Raw genomic sequence first — 18410 nt, forward strand, 5'->3', positions numbered from 1 at the left:
AGGCTTGATTTTCTTTAATTCTAGCAACAAAAGTCATTTTGACAACACCGGAAAAACCTCGCATTGTTTATCCTGACGTCACACACATCTCTGGACACACAGCCAGCTGCCATGTGAGATATTACATTGTTCTGTTGAGTATTTTAGTGTTTGAATTAAGTTAATAGATGTAAAGAATGGGTAATGTTTGGTATCTAACTGCACCAATACAGATGGGATGAATTAAGTTTCATTTCTCCATTTACTGGCAGGTGGGAGGATCGAAGTGTCATTTCTGTGATTCACTGGCACCAACTTGGAATTGAGACAAAAAAGATTTGTCAAGAAAAAGAGCCGTTGGCCATACATCAAGGGCGTCCTGAAAACATTGAAGGTAAGTTTGAATCCTTAGTGTGATATTCTGAACATAATTTCTTCCTAAAAAGTATGTGGAAAATATATTAAGTGAGGTTGATAATTTGCAAAATTTTCAACATTTAATTACATTGTAATATTAAATGTATTTGAGAAGCTGATTTGTGTGTTGGAATTATGCATCATGAGCAAGTGTATTTAAAAAGGAAACAAAAGTAGCTTTTTTCAAGATTTTATTTCCACAATGATCAATGGTACCATTTGTTGAAATGCCTGAACATGACCATTAATGCATAAACAAAACTGTATTTTTTAAAAAAACATAAGGTTCAGTGTTACAGTGCAATGATGTTTATTGATGAAACAGACTAGTAGACAGGTCTTAGTTGTGTATGCATGAGCTACTGGGTCTCCAAAATGTAGGAGACCATGGCTAGCGCCGCAGCCTCCACTGCAAACAGGTGCTGGTCATCCACTTTCGGGCAGCTGGTCCGCATGAAGGCGGTCAGCCGTAGCAGGTACTCCAGGTTGTGACCCGTGCGACCTTCGCACATTGCGATCCGGGCGCCGATCTCCTCGGGGGCGGCGGGCCCCAGGTACAGGGGGTTGTCGGCGGTGGCGATGTACAGCAGAGCCGGTACAGACGGGCCACCCTCCTCTGGATGGAAGGTCACAATCTCGCTGACGTAGCCACCGCGGACTCCCTCGCGTACGTTCAGGTACTCAAGGGCCTCCTCCACTTGGGTGCCGCTCACCTCGAAGGCCACACCCCATGTGCTCGCCTAGAAAAATAAGATAATGTGGTTAAATACAGACAGTAGACTTTATGGAAAAAGGTGCAAAGTAATTTTATTTATAGAAAGCCTTAGGCTTGCATTGGAAGGCGGAAGTAGGCCTACTTACGTCATCATCTGGAATCAACGTCACCACTCTTGCGGGCTGTCAAGAAAAAAAGAGAGGCAGCCATGAGACCAACACCCTTGCGCAAGAATAAGTCACGAAAAGATACTAATGAAATATTAAAATCCTTACCAACTCGTCGTTGCCGCGGTGGAAGTTATCCCCGTGCCAGAAGCGTCTCTTGTAGCCTCGAATGTAGCCCACTTGGCTCCGCTTGTACTTGAAGTCAGGCTTCCACACCAGCGAGCCGTAGCCGAAGATCCACAGGCTGCTGCAGCTCTTGGCTGCCAGGATGTCTTGAGGCTTCATGTTTCTTGTTTCACACGACTTTTACAAAAAAAGACCACGTATGGATGGAATCGCTCTGGGGCCTTGCGCTCAACTAGCTGGTGACTAACGTTAGCTTCCTCCGGTCCAGCAGCAGCGGTACCGGTTGGCTCGATGGTATACCGCGAGGGGTATTGGAGCCCAACTGCTTGGCAGTTGCGAGGACGCTGGTGCGCAAGGGGTTTTTCCGATGCATTGCCATTGCAGTTAGAGTTGCCGCATCGTGCCTTTTAAAAAGCCATGTTGGCAGTAGCCGCTCGGGGCCCTAACGACGCGTCGAAAAACAAAAACGACAGGTTTCGTTCGGCCAGCTGCTCAGCCGGCAGAAAAGAGATTAACGATCGAAAGGATGATGAGATCGTCGGTGTTGCGATGAGTAGTTATTAAAAATCTTTGCTTCAGCTTCTCGTCGACGCTGTCTGTTCTGCGCCGTTTTCTCTCCACGTATTCACTCCGTCCCCGCATATTTGTAGGCTTCAAGAAAAGTAGGCGGGTGTAGGGTACCCTTCTAACCAATAGAAATGACGATATTCATAGCTCATTTTGAAATCCACCCAATCAGATTCCGCAGCGACCATTTAGGGCGATGCGTCGACCCGCATCGAGATCTTATTGGCTGAAATGGTTCGTAAAGGCGACGCCTCTTGCCTCGGCGTTAACGTCAAATGAGCTGTCATTCAACCTAACTCGAAATGTGATTGGCTGACTGCGCTTGTCATTTTGGAACTATTTCCGGACTGTGCGGCTGATGCAACCTTTTCCCAGCGTTTCCAGCACTGCCTTGCAAGCAACATAGCAAGACATTGCATCAGATTTGCATTTCATAGAGCTGTGATTTTTGATGAAGATTATGCATAGACATTTTTGTGCATTTGAGATTGGTGTATATGAGATTCAATGTTGACTTATTTGTGTGCATCCAGAAGTCAGAGACTTTATCAATGCTTGATTACTTGAACCAGACAAAAGTAGTCAGCAATGAAATATAGTACGTTGACTGCACATAATGCACTCCTGAGCTAAGGTCGAACTCTTGCGTCCTACCCAGAAAAATAAGTCACAAGTTCACTGGACACTTAGAATTTGATATTTCTAAAAATAATAATGTTCGAAGAAAAGTTGTGGCCCAAGACTGATTATCTTGTGCTTGGGCTCATTACTGCCACCTAGTGCTAATTGATGAGACTCCTGCTTCATGCACATCAGCGTCCTCTCCTTTTAAAACATAATCATGACAACAGGAGTTGATTAGTCTGCCAGTTTGCACCGTCGCTTCCTGGAAGAAAAAACAAAACGCATGCGTGGGAAAATCAGCCGGCTCTTGCCGGCATGCTCTGCATTTTTATTTTATTATTTTTTCGTTTTAATCAAAGAGGAAGCAGGAACTGATGTCAACGGGTCACAAACAGGATGCTGTGATTATAACACAATGAAAATGCCTGGCGGGTGTTGCGTGTGACGACCGTGTGAAGGTGTGTGTGTGGAGATGTATGCCCTCAATTCATATACGAACACTCGCTATATTTCCAAATGTCAGCGTACACAAAACAGAGATGTTTTTGTTGTTTTTGCATGTACCGAGGATTTACGGCACATGCACTGCCTCCCATCTGGTGTGAGGCCTTCCCCATTCGACCCTTCCCCTCTGGTGAGGTGACACCCCCAGTGCCAGGCCCCCTCCGCCCGGCTTTGTTTGCCCCTGAGTCGGTGGTACAGAAGCGGGTAGTAAAATATCGCTCTTAGCCCTGGAGGGTGAGGCCGTCAGTTGGGGAGTGTGCATTCATAAGTGTGTGTGTGTTATTTTATGGGTGCTTGAGAGCTGGCATATGCTGTTTTTTTTTTTTTTTTTTTTTAATACCCCCCCTTTTGCAGCATCTGTTTTCGGGGTGACGCGTGCATGAGTGCATTACAAGAGGCGGAGTCTGGCTTTGTTTCACCGTTTCCAGCTCGAGGCAGCCCCGGTCGCCATAGAAACGGATTTAAATTTCAAGCCAATTTGAGGGGTCCGTGGAGAGAACAGAGGGTGGGACGAGAGCCAAAGGCGTTTCCAGGAATGACTTAAAGTAGTGATGCGGCAGTCAGGAAATGAGGAAGGACGGAGGGTTGGGGGCTTTGCTTTATGTTTCCCCTCTATGTCCAAAAAAATTCTTGTGATATGACGCGCAGCTGGATTCCATCTTTGCAAGCCGGGGTCACGTTTATTCCAAGTCCTGGAGATCATTATAATTGATCCTCCGTAGAAGAGCGATAGAACACAAAGCACATGTGAGCGAGCATGAAACACCTCTGAAATAGCTCAAGACGTTTTTTTTTCCACAAAGTTTATTCCTCAGAAGTTTGGTCCTTATAAATATGCATTATATACAAAATAATATTATAAAACATATAAAGAGCAATGTGTCGTATTTAAATTAAACTCTAGAAATCATTTTTAAAAAAAAACAATTACATTACTGGTTCTGTACTGTAGTTTTGAAGTGTGTCATAGGCAGGCAGGCGGTGGTGTGAGCGTCTCGTTCAGTTTGCATAGAAAGGCTTTCTATGCGTACGTTTTGACTGTCTTTGCTGATTGAAAAGTACGTTCTTCGTTTGTCTTTTTTTTTTTTTTTTTTTTTTTTTGTAGTGCAAACAATCCAAGAAGGAGACAGGGGCACAAATTGTTCCACCCCTCACTCACCCCAACACCCCCTTTTTTTTTTTTTAAGGCTTCTAGTGAATTCGGGCTGCATGTAAGTCTCCAAATCAAAGACGTTCAGACATTCATTACTCTGTGTTTGTGACGTTGGATTGTGGGTGTTGACCCTGAGTTTTTTTCTTGTTGTTGTCGTTGTTGATTTTTGCATAGAAGGCGAAGGTGGCAAGATGGGTTTTCCGGGTGGGCGGGGCTAAAAAAAAAAAAAAATCTCAGGCAACTTTCACTGATTGCTTGGCTGTAAGTCATCGTCGCCATGGTGATTACCACACAAGGCCAGAAAACGAGTGGATGGTAGGCGATCCACCTTCGCCTTCTTTTCAACCGTCCAGGAGATAAGTTAAAATGTTCCTCCACCGTGTCTTCAAGTCTTCCAAAGAGCAGCGGCTGACGCATCGGGGGGGGAAAAAAAACAACCCCAAAGTCTCTTCTCGGTATTTGTAAACAATCCAGAATGTTCCAATTCTGCTTCGATTGTATTGCCGGGTCTCTTCTGCGTCACTCCTTTTTAAACCTGCAGTGGATAAAAGAAAAGACGTGGTTTGACGTAGCCTCAGATTATTTTGTATGATGATCAGACGAACAAAACAGGATGAATAATAAAAATCAAAAAAAAGGACAAGATGGTGTATCTTAATTGGTTCCGAAATGTGCACACAAACAAAGCACTCCTGGGACCCAACTGTCCCAATGTTGTGCTTGATCAGCAAAAAAAATCAGTTGCTTTGTCAGAACTGCGGTTTTGCTTTTCATTTGAAGTCTGCTTGAATCAAGCCCCAACGGAATACAATTAATCCGAAAGTTATGTTTTCAATCATAAAATAATAAGCGGCTAAAATGTTAACCGTGTCCTTGAGCAAGACGCTGAAGCCTAATTTGCTATTTGGCGGGAGCGATGATCGGAGAAGCTCCTCATTGTCTCTTTTGTGAATAGAAACACCCTTTTTTTCCCCATTTTTGCCCAAATGATGCTGAGACAGCTGGAATCGATCATCTCTAACATTACGATGGATTTTAATCGGACTGGCAACACAATGTCTTGGTTGGTGGTGTGTCCAGGAAACAAAGATACGCTGTCTTCTTTCATTAATCTTCTATTTGAAAACAACACCACCATCAAAGGGATTAGCGTAAATGCTATCATGTTTTTTTTTTTGTTGGTTTTTATCGCAACAAGATGACAGGAAAACAAGGTTGCAGGGTTTACTTGATGGAACGGAACGCTATTGTGGAATTTTTTTTTTTTTTTTTATGGGACCGGGCCAACAAAATTCCAAGCTTCTTCCAGCTAAGCAACAACACTCAATGTGGTCTTATCAGAATGAGAGATCAAAATGTCTTCTCATGAGAGAACAGATGGAACAATCTACTAATGTGACAATTTAATCCCACCCAGAAAAGAAAGACTGACTTTGCTTGGATGTTTGAAGTCTTTTAAGATGTTTGCGGCGCGGCTTACCTCTGTCGCTATGACGCACTCTCTTCTCGTGTCACCTATGACGAATACCGACTGGTACATAGAGTCTCTGGACGAGGATATCGTTGATATCCGACACTCCGGCTTTTCACTGTGGACACAAATCCATCAACTTGAACTTGAAACTATTTGCACGTGCATTATTATTATTATTTTTTTTTTAGAAACGTTGCAATTCAAAAGGCTTACCTGCAGACTCTACTCAAGGGTCTTTTGTCTTCTAAACATTTGTCATAAATCAGACTTTTGCCTTCTCGCGACGTGTCGTCTTTAAATTCCTTCGTTTTTGAGCTGTAAGGGTCCAAGTGATAGTTTTTGTGGATAAAGTTCGACTTCTCCGAGTCGCAGTCCACCTCCAGGCTGACTTTCTGGTTGGTGTTTTTGAGCTGCGAAGCCGTTATGAGATTATCCCGCTGAGCGCTGGACACATTGTTCATGGTCTCCGTGTCCTCTCGCTGTCTTCGGGCCTGCCGGTGGATGTGCCTCAGCGCCAAGCCCACCATGCAAAGCAGCACCAGAAGCGCCACGAGACCCACGGCCAGAGAGACGGCTGCCCACTGGAAGCCATCTTGAGCCTCCCCGACTTGTGAAGTCACAGCGGCGAAGAACTCGCAGCTGTGTCCCGTGAAGCCAGGCGGGCACACGCAGGTCGCCGGGGTCTTACTGGCGCAGACGCCGCCGTTGAGGCAAGGATGGAGAGGACAGTCGTTGAGGACCTTGTCGCAGTTGCGTCCACTGTACCCCGGGGGGCAGGCGCAGGTGTAGTCGTTGATCCGGTCCAGGCAGGTCCCGCCATTGACGCACGGGTTCCCGGCGCACTCGTTGATGTTGATTTCGCAGTGCTGGCCCGTAAATCCCGCGCGGCAACTGCATACCCGGGTACCACCGTGGATCAGGCACTGGCCTCCTACAGAAAACCCAAGAAGAGAAAAGTGTCAAAATGGTGCCTGAAAGTCCCTCAAGCTCTTCCGGGTCTCTCATGGAAAAATTTGTGTTTCAGAGTCTCCCTGCTTTTTCTGACGGGCTGGAGATCAGGACCCTCATGTTCTTCCACAGCAGAATCAACAGAAATGAGGTAATCCAACAAAGATGGAAGTGTCGTTTCTAAGACGAAATGACTATTGAGTTGTGAACTCTCAACTAGTGTCGTTCTCACGAGGAGGCCTCGCTTTGCACATCTGCGTCCAATCTGCGACCACGCCGTTGTTGATTGTTCTCTCTACAAAGAAACAATTCTTCCGTCTTAGTAAAACAAGAAATTTGTTGCCCCCTTAATCAACAACGACTGCCGCGGGCAGCGGTGACATTTGCAAGCTGCAGCCCAAGACCGTCGACTTGTTTAGAAGCAGGACAATAGACGCTGACTTCCCGGCAATTCCTGTTGTTCCGCACGCTTCCACTCGTGTGTGTGTGTGTGTGTGGGGGGGGGGGGGGGGGGGGGGGGTCGTACCATTAGCGCAGGGAAGCGTGGTGCACTTGTCCACTCTCTTCTCGCAGTTGAGGCCGGTGTAGCCGCTGGGACACTCGCACATGTAGCTCCGCCCGTTGTCCTTCTCCCAGCACTTGCCACCGTGGAAGCACGGGGAATCCACGCACGTCAGGAGGCTGTGCTCGCAGTGGGAGCCCTCGAAACCCTCCGGACACGAGCACACGTAACCGTTCTCCAGATTCTAGGGAGACGACCGTGACGTTAGCTTCAATTGCGCAATTATTAGCACGTGGGAGTACAAAAAGTCCCAAAAATGACTTACGGTGCATATTCCTCCGTTCCGGCAGGGGTTGCTGTCGCACTCCTGCATCTCCAGCTCGCAGTCGACGCCGGTGAAGCCCGGCATGCATGTGCACGTGTAGCTGCCCTGGCCCGTGTTCATGCAAGTGGCGCCATTCACGCAGGGATGATGATGCGTGCAAAAGTTGAGATCTTCATGGAGACGAAGGAAGGGAGGTGAGTGTTTATGTTTGTACGAAAGAAAGTTATCCAATTCTTGCTTGCGGATCACGAGTGAGAAGAAACCCAATTTAGCTAATGCGCTTCCTCGGCTGATCCAAATGAAAAGCAGGCAACATGAGAGTGTCCTTGAAAGTGGACCACTATGTGTGTGTGTGTGTGTTTCCTTACCTTGGTCACAGAATAGGCCTCCCCAACCCTCTTGACAGTTGCACTGCCACGGCAGCTGGCAGGTGCCGTGCTTGCACGCCGGGTATTTTTTGCACTCGTCGCAGAAGGTGCCCTGCCAGCCATCTCGACACCTGTAGGGGGCGATAATGAGCTCAGTCTCGTAATTACGCTTCGCTAAATTGAATTTGTAAGATCGTCGTGTTTTTTTTTGGTCTTAGGTTGGGGTTTTAGTTTGGGTGATTTTTCAGAATGATGTTTTAAAAAAAAAAAAAAAAAAAATCTATTTGGTTTTTTTTCTTCCAAATCTTTATAATTTTTTTGTATTCTGTTTGTTTTTTCCATCGTTGTATTCATTTTAAAGTTCTTCCGTCTAAATTTGTTATGATGAGTGAGAGGGGATATGGGAGCGGCTTAATGATGCTGTTCGGGCATCCCAAAGGGTTTTAACCTCATTCCTGGTTGGGGTAGTGATGGATTTGTGTCGCCAAAAAGAGGGCAAAATATGAGTGGGGAATTTGCTGAGCATCGTTGAACTTTAGTCTGTATAGTCGGAGCTCGAAAGCGAGTATTTAAACGGATGAAAAATCGACATCTTGCATCTTGTACCTAATAAAATGACCCGCGCTTTAGGTTCAATACTTACACACACTCTCCAGGTTTGGAGCAATTGCCGTTCCTCTCGCTGCAGCCTTCCAGACAGATGGCTATGGAAGAAAATAAGAATGTATACATATCAATATAATACGGCCGTTGTAGCATTTGGAAGTTGTATGGAAAATATGTAAACAAGTTTTCCTCCCCCAGCCCCCCCCCCCCCTCCCTACATGGGCTAACATTCGAGGTCACGCTTGACGTCTTTATAAATAACAGCGCAGAAATGTCCATGTGTCTCGCTCTGCCTCTCATTTGATCTCGACCCAGCTGCTGAGAGGTTTGTTTGCGCAGAGCGGGACTCGCGGGGCTCCGACATTATCGGGCGGCTGCCGACGGTAAGCAGCCAGTTTAGCGGGCAACAGATGCTCGCTCTCAATAGCAGACAGCTGTCACTATTGTTGTTGTGGCCGCCATATTTGCAGCTGCTGCTATCGAGCGCGCGCGCGCGTCGCTCGGCGCGTGGCTGGATAATAGCGGCGTGATTAACCCCGGCGCGTGTGAGGCACGCGTGCGTGGCCTCCTAGCAATGCGCGCGCGGCCCCCCTCCCCTCCCCTCATGCGGATTGGGTTACTGGGCACGGGCAGGCCAGTATTGTGGTAAATAATACGGTAGTGTCAGGTAAAAGCACACCTGTAGATGCTAAATGGCTGACATTCACAAACCAGTCGGGCATGTTTGAACTCGTTGGGAGTCATTGGTGGTAATACAGCGCAGCGGTGGGCGCCTTGAAAGTTTTTCAAATGATCCGCTGATGTATTCACGTTTGAGCCAAAAGTAGTGTTTCAATTCCATTCTCACACGGTCATATTTGAAGCAGACAAATGACGCTTAACACTAAATAGTCGTGTGAATGTAAACAAATGAATGGGCTCGTTGGTTACCATAGCATTCCCAATCTATCTTGCAACCCCCCCCCACCCCCATGCATATTTTCTGTAGTCAGCCATGAAAGATGAGCTTCTAATTGCAAGGCGTCAGCCCATATGGTTGGAATTTGGCGCCGCGGTTGTCCGAATAGATCGCGCCAATTCCTCTTTGGCCACCAAATGGCGCGGATGACAGAGGCATTGTCGCGTATACAGCACATGCTAACGATTACTCACTCTCGATGAAAAGCGGCGGACTTCTATAGAGTGAGGGTGGGCCCAGCCGGGTTTGTAGTCCAACTTTAAAATGTTGCATTTACGCACAGCTGGCCTCACCTCAAACACCTTTGTAATTATTTGGGTCAACAATTCCATCAAGTACAAGGTCCGCACAACTATCCTTCAAGATGCTAATCTGTCGCTCTTCAGTCGCTCCAGAACCCCAAACGACACCAAAGCTTCAGTCACTGCAGACGTTTGTCGACCGACTTACGTTCTTCGCAGTATTCCCCCTTCCAGCCGGCCAGGCAGGACAACTGTCCATCCCTGGTGCAGGTGTAGTGTCCAAAGCGGTCGTCCCGGGGCGTGCATTTCTTGGAGCAACTCTCGCCGTAGTAACTTTTGTTGCAGACGAAGCGGTAGGAATACTTGAGCTCCGTCTGCTCGCTGGTCTGCGTGTCCTGAGCCCAGTCGCTGCCCACGCTCAGTTGTCTTTGGATGGCGAAGAAGCTTATTAGAAAGTCCGAGTTGTTGGCGTCTGGAAAGGAGTTGGGATGAGTTCAAATTGGGTTGGGGATCTTTCAAACACGGATTCATAACATCTGTGAAAGATTTGACTCATATTGTGGTTCATGTGTATTTGTCACGGGTAGAAGAATGAAATGCTCTTCGACGAGCACCATACATCATAACAATGTCGACTTTTTGTTTGGTGGTGGATTGAAAAAATGTGTGAGCCTTGTCTGGTGCAACTGCAGAAAGCGTCACGAGTCGTTGTACCCTTAAAGGTAGAACAATTTACGCCCCCCCCCACCCCCCACCCCAGCACGTATCATAAATTATTGTGCCTTCTAACGTCGCCTCGTTCCACTCCACTAATCTACCCAGTAGCAAGCTGCATCCCTTATCACATCCTATACAGCCCAGATGAAAGATAAACTCAGGTTTTGAAATTTCCTCCTTCTCTTCCGTCGGCAAAAACATTCCCAGGCCACCCCCATCCCGGTCCCGTCTTCCAGCGGGGGCGGAACAGAAGTAAGGTGTAAAATACAGGAAGACTCAGTCAGGGCTTCTTGGCAGTCGCCGTGTATTCTCACCGAAAGCCCCGCGGCTCGTTCCCACGCCAAAAATAAACCGCAGGAAGTTCAATTGTGTTGAGCACAAGAATGAAGAAGGTGTCCACAAGTTCATAACAAAGAGGCGGAGAAGGTGTGAAAAAAGTATGCAGGCAACCAATGAGGTGAGTAAATATCAGGACTAATTAATGACTTGGACTTTTGCTAAATTATTGTGGTGAAATTAGAAAACAATCAACACTTTCTGGGGTTAAGTGTGCACCTAGAGCGCCCTCCTGTGGTGAAGCTCAGTTACGCAGCACTTACCTACAGGTAGATTTCCATGAGGAGCGTGCCAGGCTTCAATTATTAATGAAAATGATCCCTAGGAAGAGAAAGACATATTATCAGTCTATAATTGACGTGCTTGTCATTTTTTTTTTCAAGCTGGCACACTTTCTAAATGAATGATGTCACGGCAGGATTTAGAGGAGCAGGTGAGCCTCCTAAGGGACTAAAGCGCTCTAAAACCAACTGCTAAAAATTTCCCCTTAAAGTGAAAGTATGCTGAAGGAGTGGCTGCTTACCGGCCACCCATAGTTGAAGGGGATCTGGATGGGACCGGGCAGCACGGAACCCAGCACCGGCGTCCGGGCGCTGCCGAAAATGCATTCTCCTGGCGAGACCACCACCTGGTAGTTTTTCAGGCACACCCGGAAGTAAGTTCTGCAGCTTGGCTTGCACGGCAGCCCGTTGGCCAGCAGGCCCCTGTGGTTCTTAAAGTCGTGAAGGTGCAGCTCAAAAACGCCTGAGGCAAACACCTACAAAAGACAAATAGATTTTTATGCTAACTGCTCCCAAAAATAAATCAAACAGTGAATCCTGTGGCTTTTTATTCGGGGGGTCGGGGGGGTGGTCCTCCTTCATACCTGTGTCATGGTGCTGAAGGCAAGGGCGAAGGTGACCCAAGCTGCCATCCTTCCGCAGCTAAAGTGACACCTACAGTGCAATCCCAATTCCCAAAGAAGCAATTCAATAAAAGTCGAAGAAAAAGGAAGCAGGGGGGTTGTAATCCTTCAAAATGCCCACTCTTAGTTCCTCTCCTCCAGAAAACGTTATCCAAATGTAACGGGAGCAATATCCAAGAAGCGCGGTGACCCCCCTCCTCCTCCTCCTGTCGCCCCTCCTCACATGGCACCGTACTCCACAAAGGTGCGCGTCAGCCAGCGGCGTGCGCGCGCGCGCGTGTGTGCGTGCGTGCGTGTTTCGGTGGGATGCAAAAAAAAAAGTTGTGCGTCCACGGAGCGTCCACACAGCCCGCCGCGCGTCACTCTGGTTCGCCTTCAATGGGAGCGCACGGCGCGCGTCCTCCCACATTTATAGACTTGCGCGCGGCGGCTCATTACATAAACTGCCAATCGTGGACGGCGCGCTCCACGCCCATTCGCCCACCACACTCCTCCTCCGCCTCCTCCTCCTCCTCCTCCTTCCCCTCGCAACCCGACAACAAAATATCCAGATTTAATGCGTGCACGCGCGCACGCAGCGCCATGACGAGCAAGCATGCAGCAACATCTGTTAACTTATTTTTGGCGCACACTTGCGCGTTATGGGCAAAGACAATGAATGGATGATGACAGAGGAAACTCTTCGTTGTTAGATGCCCAATTAGTCCAAATATTTACTCACCTCTTTGCTTCTATATTTTAATAATTGTGCCATCATTTAATTATTCATTCATCTTTTAAAATGTATAAATACTCAAATATATTCAATAAATATATTCATAATATATATATATATATATCAATAAATATATTCAATAAATATAAATATGTTCATTCATAATATATATATATATATATATATTAGAAAGACATATATAGAAAAACAAAAAATAGAGATTTAAAAAAAAGAGTTGTAATTGGGATATCCAATGATGAGTTATCAACAACAAGAGGCGTTTCGACCACAAAGTTGTGATGAGAAAAAAAACCTGATCCCGGTTTTTTTTTTTTTTTTTTTTTTTTATATATAATGAATGAATGCATATATTTCTTAAATATATTTATTGAATTTAGTACTACTCACTGCATTTTGGATTCAAACCAGTATCTACAAGCCTTTAGGGTTAGTTTGCATTCATACTATTAAATAAGGGGTGATCTCATTTCCAATTGTCCCTTACACTCATTCATAATCATCTCCCCTCCCCTCCCCTCTGATGGGTGTCGCGTGGGCACCTTGATGTGCGTCCACACTTGACACAGTTTAGCGGCAGCGGGCCTCCCTTTCCCTGCCCTCCTTTCCCCTCCCTTCTCCTCCTCTCCTCTCTACTCCCCATTGTTGAGGCGCGTGTCCCTCCTCTCGCCCTCGTACGGGTGCGCGGTGTGCGGGCACATCACTATTCAGCTGTATGCAAATGAACGAGCTCGTGGATGTCTTTTTCAAGCATGAAACGTGTACAGGTACCGCCTTCTTCTCGATCGTGGAAGACGAATGTTAATGCAGTCGGTATGAGTACACACGTTCCCTTCCAAGGTCGTCGTAGGGCCACAAAAGCAACATACACTTAAGTTATGCGCGCTGGCCAAACGTCGCCTGTTGTTTTTCCAAGGTAGCCGCCCGCCCGCCGCCCCAGAGTGAAAACGGAGAGCGTTAATTGTGTTTATACTAGCAGCAGCGGCGGCGGCAAACTTGCATGCTATTGACACACCTGTTGTGTCCCCAATGAGTCCCCGCGGCACAATGGCTTACGCGTGCATGCACCTCAGGCTCTGCTCATTCTAAATATATATTTCCTTATACACAAAAGGCCATCAGCTGCAAATTCTCTCGCGTGTTGACTTTGGAAACGAATTAATCATTGCCACCCAACGAGTTGCAGTATCGTCGCCATTGTAGAACCGAGCTGTGATTCGTCGGGCGTAATGGCAAATAGCCTTATCTGCAATTTTTTAAATTTTTTTTTTATTTTACAGCCGTGACTCCCATCTACCTGCTGTAAAAGGGTCATAAAAGCGGCGTTAGTAGCTGCGGCCGAGCTGATAACACTCTTTGCTTTAAGGGAAAGTGAGTGACGTGTGAGCCATGTGTTCTCTTTTGCTCTTTATGCGACTGTCATCGTCTACGATGGCTATCGAACATTGCACATTGTATATTAGATTGAGTTTTACAGGAAAAATACAGCTGCTGACTGCAGGGCCAATCCAAAGAACAAAAAAAGAAATAAATCACGTGATACAGTTCCACTCCAGTCCTGTAGGTGGCGGTAATTTCTATTTAATAATGTGACCACACCTGCCCCTAATTCAATGGACTAAAATGTAATTGGGTCAATTCAAGCACTGCAGCCTTATTATTTGATGATCATAGAGGATTTTTTTTTTTTTTTTTTCGCTTAGCCAACAAGTTTCGTCATTTTAAGTCATTTTTTTCTAAACCAAAGTGTTTAGAGTTTTAGACGGACAACAAATAAAGCGGAGGGTGGGCCAACGGGGGGGGGGGGGAAGCCGAGCCGCTGTCATCGGATGCTTTCTGCGTTCTTATTTATAACATGCCTCGCTTAAACGCATCGTATTGTTAAGCGAAACCGGAGCCGCGCACGGACCAGCTGCTGCCGTGCGCCTCTCAGCCGTGCTATTCTCACTCGCGAGAGCGCGGGACGAGGACCGTGCCTAGATTAAGATGTCTCTATTTTCTGGGGGGGTGGGGCACGCCGGGCGAGCAGGTTTAGGGTTCACGCGGCGGCCTCGCCGTTTGATGCGCGGCCTTGACGGCGTGTTTGCGGGTCAGTGCGGCATCGGGCCTTCGTGCTCGGCAAAGATCTCGCCAGCGGTGATTCCGGTCTTCGTCCTTATCCGCGTTGTCGGCATTTTGCCGCCATGGCAACGGAGTGTCAACCGGGCCCATCGGCACGCGAGATGATTGTTGCCTCAATGCCGGGAATGTATTGAATGTCGGCGCGGCCTTGACACTTAAGCGTCTCATTCGGATTCACTTATGGAAGACCAATGTAACAGAATACGCGGATCACTTAAGTGAAGTTCAATCTGAGCGTTTTTCCCTCCCTTGTGGTTTTCGGATGTCAGCTCCGTGGAATTGTACGTGTCTGTCAGGACAGGATGCGGCGGGGGGGGGGAGAAAAAAAATGTTAAAGACGCATGGCGGAAATTGAACAGGACGTCGGTCATTTTGATTTGGCGCTGCTATTTCGGGCGAATTCCAGGGCTCGTATTTTGGCAAAAATTGGCCCAATGGATCCCAGTTGATTCCTTGGTCTCAACAAGTAAAAAACAAAAATCCAAATTCAACAAAACAAGGCTTTACAATACGTCATATTTATCGGCTCTGGCTAAGTGGCCACCTGCTGCATTGACGACTTGTTTGCCGTCCCCTCTCTTGTGTTTGGGAGCAGGCCTCCGTATCGTAAAAGCGATAATGATGGCGCTTTAAGCGACGAGGTCAATATGCTGCCGCAGATTGGCCGTGACGTCAGCGTTGGGAGCCAAATTGGGGTGGGGGGGGGTCGGGGATTTACGAGCTGGACGCTCGCTCGCTCTTTGGCTCTTGCAAGCTCCCGACAGGAAGTTGGCTTGATGAAAGAAAGTCAGGATGAGCCGGCTGGGGTTTGTCTCTGCGGTTCAGGAGGACTCCGAAGTGAAACAAAACGACCTGCAGATGTCTTTGCAAAGGTCCTGAAAGGTTTATGGCCCCCGAAAGGAGAACAATGCAAAACGCTTCTACTAAGTAGTCAAAGGAGATAGCGGTACTCTCATTCCAGCTTTGGTCTTTTTGTCCCGCTTCATGTTCTGTTTTGGAACTTTGCTTTCTCCTTTTGGACTTTTTCCACTGTTTACCCCAAACACGTCACGGCAAGTCTTTGTACGTAAATGCGCTCACCCAGCGCTCGGTCGGCCAAGGTGGTGAGGAGAGAAGCCCACACGTGGCCGCAACATGCAAATCCCGTTTTTTTTTTTGCCAGGGAGAGTAAAGTAGTGGTCCCAAATCCTCTCTGGCACAATGAGATTAGTGTCAGTCGCTGGCGGGCGTTAATCCCGACCGTCTCCCAGCAGCGGCGCCATTAGCCGAGTATAAAACACGGCAGGGACGCCGGAGGGGCGAGGTTCACGGCGACTTAGCCTAATAGTGGATTAATCACACGAGGAGCCCGCGTCTTTTTCTGCATAATACGCCAAAGCCAAACGTACGTACAATAGCATCAGACGTGTGCCACTTTGACCTAAAAATGGCGTTAACCAATGGCAAGGGTGGCACTAACTTGCCTTGAACCCGCTGCACTTCCTAGCGTCAATTGCTGGATTGCGTTTGCATCATCGGGCCGAACCAAACCCAGAGGAAAGGCATTTCCCCGACAGTTTCGCACCTCTGTCGGTGGATTTGAACCGTGCCCCTGCACATTGCGCCCCCGTGGCACGCCGGTTGGCAGCCACGCTGGCTGGCTCGTCCTCTCACCGTCCCCTCCCTTCCCCTCCGACGTTGGTACGATCCAAAAATCCTGGTCGTTTGTTTGCTTGGGAAAGGAGAATATCCTCTGAGGTCAAGTCAAACAGGATGCGTTCGAGTCAGGTCCTTCGCTCCGATTGGCTCTTTGTACTAACACTCTCGGCGGGGCCGGCAGACGCAGCGCCCGCGCACACACACCGAGCACGATTGTGCGCGTCTGGGATACCATGCGTCATGATAGCAATCAATTCTTTGGTTGGGGGGTGGCGGGGGGGCTAATTTGATTAAATGATCAGCACAAATTATGTCCAGCGTGACAGGATGCATGAGATCAAGACTCGAGAAGATCGTTTTTAATTATTAAAAAAAAAAAAAAAATTTCGGTTCACCGCGAGCACGTCGGTTAGCGACTGACCTCCGAGTAGAACCCACCAAAGTGTTGCTGGAGAAACAATATTCTCGCCACTAGTCCGAAGCCAAGAACACAGCGTCCTCTGAAGGCAAAATAGTGGTCACGCGTCACACAGTGCGCTAACTCGCTGATCACATGCGATGATTTGATTAGCCGCGACCACTTGGATTTTACGCTCCGGATTCTGTTGTGACTTTAGCAGCCGTGACACAGTCGCATCATTCAGCTTTATCAAAAGGCTGGATGACCACAAAGAGCCCTCAAAGGCCAGGGTGAATGAGGTCAGAGGTCAGAGGAAATGACCCTCGGGAGCCTAACCTCCTTCTTGTCTGTCATCTGCGTCCCACTTGGGTGCAGAGATGCAAAATGGCTACCCAGTGATCACATTGGATACGAGGAAATGTCATGAATTTAAAAATGAAGTTGCAACTGCTGACCGTGTTGTGACGCAAGACAATCGGGCTGCCTGGCCCCACGTCACGTCGTCAATGGCGTAACAACAACAACAACAAAAGGGAGGCGAGTGGCGATATTTGTGTGTTTATCTGTCGAGATGGTCCAGAGGTATTTTGGGATGGCTGCTGTTTTTTCCTCCGTAAATTCCAGGTTCCGGCTGTTTTTCCTTCTCCTTGTTCCCCAGCCTGTGAATGCACGGCCGCTTCCTCTCCCTGCTTCCTATTCTGAGCCTCTGATTGCGTGGAGGAGGAGGAGGAGGCGGCGCGGGGCTGCTAAACAAGATAGCGTATGTGATTAGTGTGTGTGTGTGTGTGTGGGGGGGGAAATGTTGCAATTTGTACGTTTCCCCCCTTTTCCGAGCAAAGAGAAGCTTGTGCGTTGGAGCGTCTCTGGTGTCGGGCGTGGAGGATGTGACCATTAAGGAGATCATAGTGTCAACTGTTCCCCAAGTGCTGCCCCTATCCAGCTGCTGATGGGAGGTGTGCGTGTGTCGCCTCCCGACACGGAATTGTATGAATCGACAAAATTGCACACAAAAACAAAAAAAAGCTAAGCTAATTGTTTTTAGCATTAAATCTTGCAAAAACCTTCGAAACGGTCCACATCTCGAACGTGGTGTCAATATTATGACTCAACTATATCACAAAATAAAATGTCCCAAACACACAAATGGCGCAATTGTGTAGTGTTGACACAAACATCAGGCGTTTGTTTAGTTGTAAACCTTAAACACAGGCCCTGGAAGAAGTGTAACGCGAGTGTATATACATTTGGCCCAAAGTTTGTGTATTTTGCGTTGAATCCAAAGCAGAAACATTTCCAGTCGCCGCGACCTTGGCCCCTCCGATTGCCACGCGTTTAACTTAAACACTTTGGACGGATCTGGCCGCTGGAAAACATGGCAGCGTTTCTGCTCCTCATCTGCGTTCGTTTCTTCTTTCTTCCCCCGTCACACATGACCGCTATTAAATACATCGTTCACTTGTTAACACGGGCCGAGCATAGTTGACATAGCCTAGCCAAAAAAAAATGTCCGCCTACTTTGTGCTCTGAGTGTGTTTGATGCCTTTAGCTTATGTGGCTAAAGTGTCGTGTGTGTGTGTGTCCTTTAGGCGTGTAGGTGACTGCTGAGTGTTGATATAAAAACAGCAACACACTTTGCCAGCCCGCTACTCTGTTGACGGCACAACAAGGCTCCTCAACTTTTTTTTTTTTTTGCAACGAATGACAAATTAGCAACGCCCGCGTCTCGTATCAGCGCGCGGATGATGACGAATGCCTCTTTGCGAGAGACTCCATATCCCGTTATCCGCGCTCCCGATCTGTCTGGAATTCCCGAGCGGTCTTATCGATGTTTATAAGCGATACGTTGGAGAGCCCTCTCCGTGTCTGTGTGCGCGTACGCCAGAGCG

At 47.6% G+C, this 18410-nt stretch overlaps 3 protein-coding genes across 8 annotated transcripts in view; 1 reads left to right on the plus strand and 2 right to left on the minus strand.

Moving 5' to 3' along the window:
- Positions 1–570: 570 nt before the first annotated feature.
- On the minus strand, positions 571–2039 carry chac1 (ChaC, cation transport regulator homolog 1 (E. coli)). The gene is made up of 3 exons (XM_061270644.1): positions 1387–2039; positions 1258–1293; positions 571–1136 (listed from the first exon to the last, which is right to left on the minus strand). The coding sequence occupies exons 1-3, from the start codon at positions 1561–1563 to the stop codon at positions 756–758; spliced, it is 594 nt and encodes a 197-aa protein (XP_061126628.1). The 5' UTR covers positions 1564–2039; the 3' UTR covers positions 571–755.
- Positions 2040–4154: 2115 nt separating this feature from the next.
- dll4 (delta-like 4 (Drosophila)) lies at positions 4155–12024 on the minus strand. Its single transcript, XM_061270639.1, has 11 exons — positions 11594–12024; positions 11252–11485; positions 10992–11049; positions 9884–10147; positions 8513–8573; positions 7870–8000; positions 7502–7671; positions 7201–7420; positions 5940–6657; positions 5733–5841; positions 4155–4787 (listed from the first exon to the last, which is right to left on the minus strand). Exons 1-11 carry the CDS (start codon positions 11639–11641, stop codon positions 4782–4784), a joined length of 2019 nt encoding a protein of 672 aa, XP_061126623.1. The 5' UTR covers positions 11642–12024; the 3' UTR covers positions 4155–4781.
- otofa (otoferlin a) overlaps positions 7562–18410 on the plus strand; it is a 121096-nt gene continuing 110247 nt past the window's right edge. For all 6 annotated transcript variants that reach the window (XM_061270618.1, XM_061270617.1, XM_061270620.1 and 3 more), the window contains exon 1: positions 7562–7695. The gene's annotated coding sequence lies outside the window, so the exon portion shown is untranslated. The remainder of the gene's footprint in view (positions 7696–18410) is intronic.

Source organism: Syngnathus typhle, linkage group LG22 (genome assembly GCF_033458585.1).
Source record: "Syngnathus typhle isolate RoL2023-S1 ecotype Sweden linkage group LG22, RoL_Styp_1.0, whole genome shotgun sequence".
NCBI classification, from domain to species: Eukaryota; Metazoa; Chordata; class Actinopteri; order Syngnathiformes; family Syngnathidae; genus Syngnathus; species Syngnathus typhle.